This window comes from Aspergillus karnatakaensis, assembly GCF_047715665.1.
Source record: "Aspergillus karnatakaensis strain CBS 102800 unplaced genomic scaffold BJY04scaffold_11, whole genome shotgun sequence".
Taxonomy (NCBI): domain Eukaryota; kingdom Fungi; phylum Ascomycota; class Eurotiomycetes; order Eurotiales; family Aspergillaceae; genus Aspergillus; species Aspergillus karnatakaensis.
Window position 1 is genome coordinate 645,002 of NW_027395723.1, and position 9,427 is coordinate 654,428.

Here is a 9,427-nt window from a genome sequence, read left to right on the forward strand (position 1 = left end):
TTGATGTCATACCCCGGAGCAGCCAAAAGATCCCAAAGCGGAAAAGCATACACAAGCCTCTCCACTTGACGATCCACCGCGCAACAAGCATCATCATGGAGCCGTTGCGTAACTTCAACATCAGCGGCTTAGCTGCAGCAAGTCAACCGACTGCCATGTAGACTGGGGTAGAGTACCTGGTTTTCAGGTCCAGGAACTCGCTCCCGATTGACTTTCATTAACACTCGTCCCCTGAACCTTCCATGGCTTGATCCATCCAAGCTTTCTGCACAACCATAGATCTAAAAAACACAATTGTTATGGCAGACTCCGGTACCTCCCGGCCTAGGGCACAGGTGAGCCTTCCATCTTATCTCCATATACAACAAGCCTAACACACCAGACCGCCGAATCCCGTCTCCGTGATGAAGACCGCCAAACCTCCCGTCTTTCCCCAACCCGCAGCGCCGGTGGCCGTCGCCCTTCAGGCATCCTCTCCCAACCCCAACCCTCAGACTCGAATCTCCGCCGCCGCAGCACAGGGCTAAGCCGCCTCAGCAAGGCCCCAACGCGCAGCGGCCGTCTCCCCAGCGCAACAACCCTCCGCTCGCGCTCCCGCACGCAAGGAAACTTCACGCTCGCAGGGCCCGAAGAAACGCCCCAGCTCCGCATGGCGCATGAGCCTTTCGTGCATCCAGGCTACTCAGACCTAAACCCAGAGTATGAGCAAGCACCGAATGCGAAGCCCGTATGGGGTCTTGCGAAACCACTGCCAAGAGTTGTGCGGCCGGGGATGGTCCCGACGAAGGAGGAGGTGCTGGAAGCTCAGATGAATGCGGAGCGTCCGGTAGAGCAGAGCCAGAATGCCGGGCTTGGAGACCAGGTTGATGCGAATGAGGTCGAGGCGGGGCGGATCGATCTGGATCTGGATCCGGGGAAGATGGCGGCACAGGTAGATGATGCGAGAGCGCAGAGGGAGAATAACTTTGTCAATAAGCTTCTCACGGGGGAGGCGGGAGCCGGCAATAGGATCTCAGGGGCGTCGGGGAGTAGACTTAGACGGCCTTCTGGGGTCGCTGGTGGGACGGTACCAACTGACCAGCTGTCTGCTGTTCCGGAAGGCCACTCAGGAAGTCATACTCGTCCCGACGACAAAGCAGGAGAGGGAGACGGCGCACCCCCGGACGACCTAGAACAAGACCTCAGCGACGAACCCTTACACACCGTACACGAACACCCCTCCGCCGAAGAATCCGACGGCGCAGAAGAATTCCCCCAACTCGACGAATCCGCCTACCCCGAAGACCTCCATCCCCTCCTGCAAGACCTCGTCGGCCCCGAAATCCACAACAACCACACTCTCTGGTCCGTCGTCCGCACGCACCACCGCGAAGCCCTCGCGGAGTCCCTCGCCGTGTTCATCCAACTCTGCGTCGGCCTCTCCGCCGACCTCTCCGTAACCCTAGCCGCAACCACAAACCCCAACACCACCGCCTGGGCCTGGGGCTTCGCCGCCATGATGGCAATCTACATCTCCGGTGGCGTCTCCGGCGCGCACCTCAACCCAACCATCACAATCATGCTCTGGTTCTACCGCGGGTTCCCGAACAGAAAGATGCCCGCGTACTTCGCAGCACAGTTCCTCGGCGCGTTCATCGCCGCCCTTACAGTTTACGGCCTCTACTACCACTCCATATCCCACTACCTCGCCTTCTCAACAACCGACTCCCCATCAACAAACATCCAAAACTGCTTCATAACCTCCCAGCGAAACCCCTGGATCGGCCCCGCAACAGCCTTCTTCAACGAATTCCTCGGCACCGCAATCCTAACCGTCACCGTCCTCGCCCTGGGCGACGACCAAAACGCCCCGCCTGGAGCAGGCATGAATGCCCTTGTCGTAGGCCTGATGGTGTACACGCTGTCCATCACATTCTCCTACCAAACCGGCGCCGCATTCAACCCATCTCGGGACTTCGGTCCGCGACTAGCCCTGCTTGCCCTGGGCTATGGGGGTGAATTGTTCACGAACCCGTATTGGTTCTATGGGCCTTGGGCGGGGAGTCTCTGTGGGGCTGGGATCGGGGGGCTCCTGTATGACTTTTTCATCTTTACCGGTGGGGAGAGCCCGGTGAATTATCCGTGGGAGAGGACGCAGAGGGCGATGAGGAGGAGTAAGGAGGAGTGGGGGAAGAGGTTGCGGGGGGAGAGGAAGAAGAGGGGTGAGGTGGAGAAGGTAGTTGTTTGATATACCTACCTCGACTCTTCAAGGGCGTATGCTTAACTTCTCAGAGCGCGTTTCCAGGAGGGGCTATGAATATTATAGATATATGATTCATTGCTTGGATATGAGATAGACGTATGTACATAGAGATGAGAGAACACGACTTCAAATAGACATCCAAACGCCCTTCTGGTTACCATATCACATCACGTATGCCTCGAGAAGCTCATCCATGGTACCATCCCAAACCACAACCTGGTCAAGGCACAATCTCCCTCATGTGTTTGTTTTGGAAGTTCGCATGTCAAGTCCAACGCATCACTACCAAGCACTAACTACACAACTCACGCTTGGCCTCGCCCTCGGCTCAGATCACGGATGGTAACGGTTCACAACCATGATAATATCGACGCCAGGTAAGTGAGGCTGGATCGGACTACTCACTGTGGTCTGTTTTGTAGTAAGAAAGACGAACAAGGGTAGAAGGATATAGAGAGAAACAGATATCAGCTCGATGCAACGTAATGCAATGCAGAACACGCGCTTCGCTTCGCTTCGCTTCGCTTCGCTTTGAATTGTATGTATGTATGTAAGGTATCCCAAATAAAACGCTCAAATCTCCTCTGCAACTATTCTCATCATCACCTCAACAGCATATTATCTCTCTCTGCCCAAGCACACTGTATCCTGAGCCCAATCACACCCCAGTATCATCACTATCCGTCAGATCGTCCCGAAGCCGGAACCGAGAAGAGACAGCCCATGATCGGCAGTGATCTATTTCTTCGGAGCCTCCACGAAACCCGGGAAGCAATCCTGCAGGGTCTTGGAGTGCTTGTTTGCGGCGTGCTCGGTTAGGGCGGGCCCGCGGGTGGTCTTGAGGAATGTGGCGCGGCAGACGACGCACTGGATGTCTTTGGCGGCTTCGTTCTGTTTTCAAGATTTAGCATTCAAGACTGGATTGGCAGATGGATTGGGTTCGAGGTGAGATGAGGGTGAGAAAAGTGTTTGTTGGTTGGTGGGTGTCGGGGGGTTTCTCCGCATCGCATCCCATCGGATGTCACATGCGATGCGGTGAGAGGGAGAAGATCGGGGGATGAGTAAAGAGAAGAGAGGAAACGTACGACTTTGAGCTGAGACTTTCCGCCCTTTCCAGCCTCCTTCGCGTTGCGCTCGCGCTTTTGCTGTGCCTTTGCGCCCTGCGCTTTGTTAGCTGTTGGTCTTGCTGGCCACCTCGGCGCTTAGGAGGCACTGCCAGCCAGAGGCTGAAAGTGAAGTGAGGGGCTGAGGGGATCAAAATCGGGGTAGGGAGGACTCACGTTACCCATTTTGTCGATGTATTTCGGTAAATCAAGAACCTTGATGGATAATGAGGACCTGGATGGCAGGAGCTGGCGCGAGGAGAAACAGAGGGGTGAGCGTCGGAGCGATAGGAGATGTGGGGGAGAAATCTTTTGGAGGGGAATTTTTTTTTTTTCTTTTGCTTATCTTTTTTCTGCTTTGCGGCTTTGCCCCTCCGGCCGGGCCCTGTCTGGATTCTGGAAGACTACTCCGAATCTTGTCTAGCTTCTTTAACTACATTTGGGTGTGGCCGATCTTTGAATGATTATTGGTTTAGGGGTTGTTTATTTGGTGGATATCGTTTTTCTACACTACGCAGTACATCTTTCAGGTCCGTAGACTACTACTACTAGGTACAAGGCTTGAGGACACTCATAATACGCCAAAGAACAATCCACAGATAAAGCGACAAGATGCAGCGACACAAAGACAGCCGCCGCCAACTGACAATGAGCGCTGAAAGAACCCTCGCCACTGTCACCACAAAGCCCCTTCTCCCGTCCAACTATATAGGCCTTGCACGCCTCACCTACCAAACCATCAACGTCTACATATTTTCGACACCACCATCCAGATAAACCCAGACTAACAATCACAGCCAAAATGACAATCCGCGCCTCCCACTTCCAAGACTCCCGGGACCGATGGGACAACCGCACCCCTCCCCTGGTAACGCCCCCAACCCCCAGCCCACCCCCGCGCTCCCCCACCCCCACCTCAGAAGAAGAATCCCTCAGCAGCTACGAAGGCAAAGTCGGTGACTACATCCCCTTGTACGCGCAAGAGGAGTACCAACTGCTCGTGCCACGGTCCCTGAAACCGCTCAAATCGCCCAGCTTCCCCAACACCCCGAGAGGACGCATCCGAGGCTCGACCTCCACAATCTCCGACTCTGACCCCTTTGGGCGTACGCGCTCGAGCCAGTCGGACTTTGACCTGATGCATGATACCTTCCGTCTTGATATGGACGATGACGAGACGCCGCGCGCGCGGCCGGGCGGGCAGAGGACGATGTCGCCGATCCGGGGGCGCGTCGTGAAGCCGCCGGCTGTGCTGGAGGATCTAGATCGCTTTATCAGGGAGATGCCGCCGCTGGAGGAGATTATGGCGGAGCTGGATCGGAATCTGGCGAGCCAGGAGATGGTGGATGTGCTGCTGCAGGCGGAGAACGCGCTGAATCGGAATGAGGCGGAGGAGGCGGAGGAGAAGACGAATCGGGCGATTAAGATTGCGGTGGAGTTGAATGACCAGAGCTATATTGACCGCTGCGAGGTGTTTTTGGATTGGGCGCAGGAGATTCGGGATGGGACGCTGGGCGTGAAGAAGATTAAGAGGAGGGCGAGGGAGAGGAGGATGGAGGGGAGGTCGGCGCCGAGGAGGGAGAGGAGCCAGGTGCAGTCGAGGAAGGGGAGTGATGTTGATGAGACGTTTCAGGATGATAATAGCAGTCGAAACTCGAGTCCGGGGGCGGATTCGGTGCAGGTGTTGCAGGATATTCTGGAGGAGGGTAACTTTTATGATGGGGAGGACGAGGATGGGTGGGGGAGTGCGGCGAGTGCGGATGAGGATTGTGCACTGCGGATCACGTTTACTTCTGATGTTACTGACGATGAGGCCTTGTCGGTGCTCGAGTCGTTCTCAGATGAGCATGAGGATGGTGGCCACGATTCAGATTTCGATCCACGCATGCGACCCACGACACCGAATCCAGCGCGCACGCCGTCCCCTTACAAGCACGAACTAGAGCCTGATCGACCAGTGAGCCGGAGAGAGAGTCACACAGAGAGCAGGAATGGAAGCCGGACGGAAAGCAGGGCAGAGAGTCCAGCAGAGAGTCGGACCGGGAGCCCCAGCCAGGAACAATCTCAAAAACAGAGACAGTCCCCCGTCGAAGGCCCTATCCAGGACCAAACTCCAAGTCAAGCACCAAGCCCTAGCCCCAATCACCTAAAGACCCAAAGTCCTAGCAAACTCCAGGCTGTCGGTCCTATATCGAGACCTTCCATCGACCTCGAACACCCTTGGAACTCCATGCCAGACTCAGAATCCGAATCAGAACTAGACTCTCACTCAGACTCAAACACGGTCTTCAGTTCAGCTCTATACTCCACCTCCGCGTCAGACTTTGCCTCGGAATCAGACACCGACCCCTCCGACGCAGAATGCTCCTCAGACGAAGACACCGAACACCCCCTCCCAGACCTGGACCAGAAACAATACCGAAAGCGCCCCCTCTCACCAACATCAACCCGAACATTCGCATACAGCCACATCCTCCGACAAAAACGGCTCCCAAAACCACGAAAGAGGTGTCGAGCAGACGATGAAACGAAGAGCAGTAGCACTCCCGACGACACTCCGGAGACCAACCCCAGTCCAAACACCAACACAGCACTCGCCATCAAAAAATCCACAACAAGCACCCGAACCCCCAAACCCACCACCAAAATAGCAACCACCCTGCAATCAATCCCAAAACCCTGGCACACACCCACCGCGCACACCGAACTAACCTCCCCCTTCAACAATATCTTCATCAACGCCCACCTCCCCCAGATCCTCCTCACGCACCCCGCCCCCTCCCCAGACTCAACCTGGGCCACCAAATACGCCACCTCGCCCTTCCCCTTTAACACCCGCAAATTCACCTTCCGCAGCAAACTCCCCATGAGCGCCATGGCTCCTCGCTTCCGAACAACAACCCTAATCCCCGAGCAGGCATGTGAGATCATCCCTGACAAGTCACAATGGGAATCCTTCAAGAGAGAGATGGAGAGGGAGAACAAGACGCTCCCGTGGGAGTTTCTGGCGTGGGAGGCGGAGCGGGTTAAGGGATTGCTGGGCGAGAAGAACAAAGATGTGTTTCTGGGTGTGCATTGTGCGAGGGAGAAGAAGGCGAAGAAGTGGGGGGATGTGTGGATGGGGGTTATGATGCAGAGGAGGAAGAAGGAGGCGTATAAGTGGGCGCCTGTGCATGAGGGGGCTTATAGAGGGTTTTTGATGAAGGTTGTGGGGATGGGGGTGTTGCTTGTGGGGGTGTTTTTCTGGTTGTTGATGGTGTTTTTTGATTGATATCGGGAGTTTGTTTGATTAAGGAGTTTTCTATTTCTATAATGTATTATAGGGCCCATGGGGTCATTCTGTAGATATTCTAGACTCGATTGAGCTTAAATAGAGCCTTAGAACCCTAATTGAGATTTATCCATCCGCCACCTGCAACACTGCGCTAGACTCTAAATCACAATCAACACATAGGGCCTTGCCTTCCTTTCATCCAGGGACTACTGGCTAGTGCCAGTGTGGCTATGCTTCGAGCAAAACCGACACCGTGACTCGTTTATCTAACGATCCTCCACGATTGGTCCTGCTTCCGGTCTCTAGTTATACTAAGTAGACAAGTGGCACTTGGCAAGAAAAAGGGTCTAGGCTAGTGACCATCACGTGTGACAATAAGTTAATCTTGAAATCTCGCGGATTTTGTGACTGCCACCTCTGTTACTTCTTAGACTTTACAGTACCTTCCTACTTGTCACCCATGCCAGGTAGGTAGGTACCTGATATGTTCTCTACCGAGGAGTATGTTGCCGCAATCAAGGGTGAAGCCGTTCCCTCCCGTCTGACCGGGCGCCTCTCAGTCTGTTCTCTCGTCAGAGGCATTCGCTACCATGATGGTTTCGCTCAAGAGCTATATGGTGATCCCGAATTGCCAATGGTTACCCGTTCTCTCAACGCGCGTGCAATAATGAGCAACAGGATTCCCGTGATGACTGCCCCAGAACAATTTCCCTATTGCTTCTGGTATCCTGAGGTGCCTCGCGAAGAGACCCTGAGACAGCTGTTGGCTCAGTATCCGGATTGTACGCTCTTGCGGTACCAAGTTGGTCGCGCCTGCGCCGTCGGGGGGTACTCCAGCCTGTATCAGGAGCTGGGCCTTCTTCCAGATGTTGCTATTGCCGAAGAGGCGCGCGATAATACCGTGTCTGGACAGATGATTTACGATTCAATTATGGAGGCCCCAGTCCGATATGCCTATATGGATGACTATAACCGCTGTTTACGGCCAACCCCAATGCCTGGTGCCTGTCTCAATGGAGATACCTGTGTTCGCTCAATGCTCGACAACAAAGAGCCTGTTAGTGTTATTGCACTGATTACCAATGTTGTCTTCGACATCACCGAGGATCGCTGCATCGATATCGAGGGGATCGAGCCGCTCGCTCGACCTGTTGACCCACAGGCCGTCGCCCTCCTCCATGCTCCGTTACCCACGGACTTGCCGACGGTGGACAAGGACCTCCTGATTCTGATGGCTGTCTGGTCAGGAAATATCGACCGGTACGCTCGGCTCCGACGTCCTCGGCTGATTGAAGGAGAGATTCCATGCGTCGTCCGAGGAATCCACCACCACTCGCTCTTTGCAAAGTGGTGGCTCACCCAGCGGCAACCAGACACAGCCGAGTTCATCGTCCAGGCCATCCACGCCCGCTGTGTCATGAATAACGACCTCTCCTGGTTAACAGAGAACACCCTCGAGTCCGAGCTCCCTAATCTTATTTGGTACCCGCACGTCGCGAACAAGGCTACCTACCGCGAGCTAGTGCGCCGCCGGCCGTCAATGGCGTACACGGTTGCACGCGCCTGCATCCACGCCGACTACGAAGACCTCTTCAGCACTCTGCATTTCACCCCCGACAAGGCCTTATACCTGGATGCCGATAACAGCGACAACAACGCATACCTCCAGTCCGTCAAGGCCAACGCAGCCAATTGCGGCATTGATTTAAGAAGTCTTCTCTTTCAACCCGAAGACTGGACCGATCCGGACCCGCATATTTTGCTAAGGCAGGACCAAGTGACACGGGGTTACGCGACACAGTCGATTTACATTACTGGTCAGATCACTCTAGATCATCTTGGCTTTCGACCGGAAGACCTGCAGACAGTGCCCTCGACAGTTGGTCAGGTTCTTCTTCTCGCCTCGATGGCGGATCCTGCCAGGCGACCTCAGTAATGCAATGGATTTCTGGGCTCCAAAAAGCTGTATGAAAGCGGACCGCTCGGCCTGCATACTGAATGAGGCGAGCGCCATCGTGGCTGAAGGGCGGGGAAGGGGGGTTTGGAATGGATCAAATCAGTATTTAGAGAAGCCAAACAGAGAATGGAATATTTTACGGGCTAGCTGGAGCTATACCCCAGTGTCCTTTTTAGTCTCGCAGTATCTTTAGATGGATCCCAGCTTGTCTCCTTCAAAATTGAATCGACGGAGCTCAGATGAATCGACCGTGCTGCACTGGCGCTTCCGGCATTTCCGGGAGAAAAAAAAAAAGGACAAGACCGGGGCTTCAGGTGAGGGAGAAGGGTCTCAAGAGGCAGAGACAGGGTGGCAACCACATTGAAACGATATGCCGGTAGAAAAAAAAGGCCACACGCCAGCCTTTCCTAAAAGGAGTCTGTGACCAGTGAAAATACAAGATGATTTGCTAGAAAACTCGATACATGATTGAGGCAGTGCACCACGCGTTCATTTCTCAAGCGAGTCATGTACATCTCCCACAACCAGTGGAGCCCGATAGATCCTGTCAGGGTCGTTGACTCGTTGCGGCCCGGTTCCTCCGTCCTCCGCATATACAAACATTAATGCGTTTAGGGTTAAAAGCGGAGTCGGTTATTTGATTTTACGTTACAAGCGCAAGGACTAGCTGCTCCCGCATCCAATAAACAGAGATCATGCTCCACAGATTCATATCAGCCTCAGCATTCCAGGGTCCAAAAACAGTAGGAGACCAGTAAACTAAATGATCCTATCCACTTCATCAATCTCGCTGTCTGGCGGAGCCCATCTGCACTCCCGGCTCGGTCCTATTGGTTTGTTAGTTAGACGAG

General features: G+C 54.5%; 4 protein-coding genes across 4 annotated transcripts; 3 read left to right on the forward strand and 1 right to left on the reverse strand.

Annotated features, from left to right (window-relative positions):
- Positions 1-299: 299 nt before the first annotated feature.
- On the forward strand, positions 300-2,227 carry BJY04DRAFT_215733 (MIP/aquaporin family protein; the record flags this gene model as incomplete). The annotated part of the gene is made up of 2 exons (XM_073715547.1): positions 300-335; positions 383-2,227. 2 exons carry the CDS (start codon positions 300-302, stop codon positions 2,225-2,227), a joined length of 1,881 nt encoding a protein of 626 aa, XP_073574119.1.
- Positions 2,228-2,741: 514 nt separating this feature from the next.
- Positions 2,742-3,657, reverse strand: BJY04DRAFT_183334 (uncharacterized protein). The gene is made up of 3 exons (XM_073710446.1): positions 3,523-3,657; positions 3,328-3,402; positions 2,742-3,133 (listed from the first exon to the last, which is right to left on the reverse strand). The coding sequence occupies exons 1-3, from the start codon at positions 3,529-3,531 to the stop codon at positions 2,981-2,983; spliced, it is 237 nt and encodes a 78-aa protein (XP_073574120.1). The 5' UTR covers positions 3,532-3,657; the 3' UTR covers positions 2,742-2,980.
- A 490-nt stretch (positions 3,658-4,147) lies between these two features.
- Positions 4,148-6,616, forward strand: BJY04DRAFT_215735 (uncharacterized protein; the record flags this gene model as incomplete). Its single annotated transcript, XM_073715548.1, has 1 exon — positions 4,148-6,616. The coding sequence occupies one exon, from the start codon at positions 4,148-4,150 to the stop codon at positions 6,614-6,616; it is 2,469 nt and encodes an 822-aa protein (XP_073574121.1).
- A 487-nt stretch (positions 6,617-7,103) lies between these two features.
- On the forward strand, positions 7,104-8,555 carry BJY04DRAFT_215736 (uncharacterized protein; the record flags this gene model as incomplete). The annotated part of the gene is made up of 1 exon (XM_073715549.1): positions 7,104-8,555. One exon carries the CDS (start codon positions 7,104-7,106, stop codon positions 8,553-8,555), a length of 1,452 nt encoding a protein of 483 aa, XP_073574122.1.
- Positions 8,556-9,427: the final 872 nt, after the last annotated feature.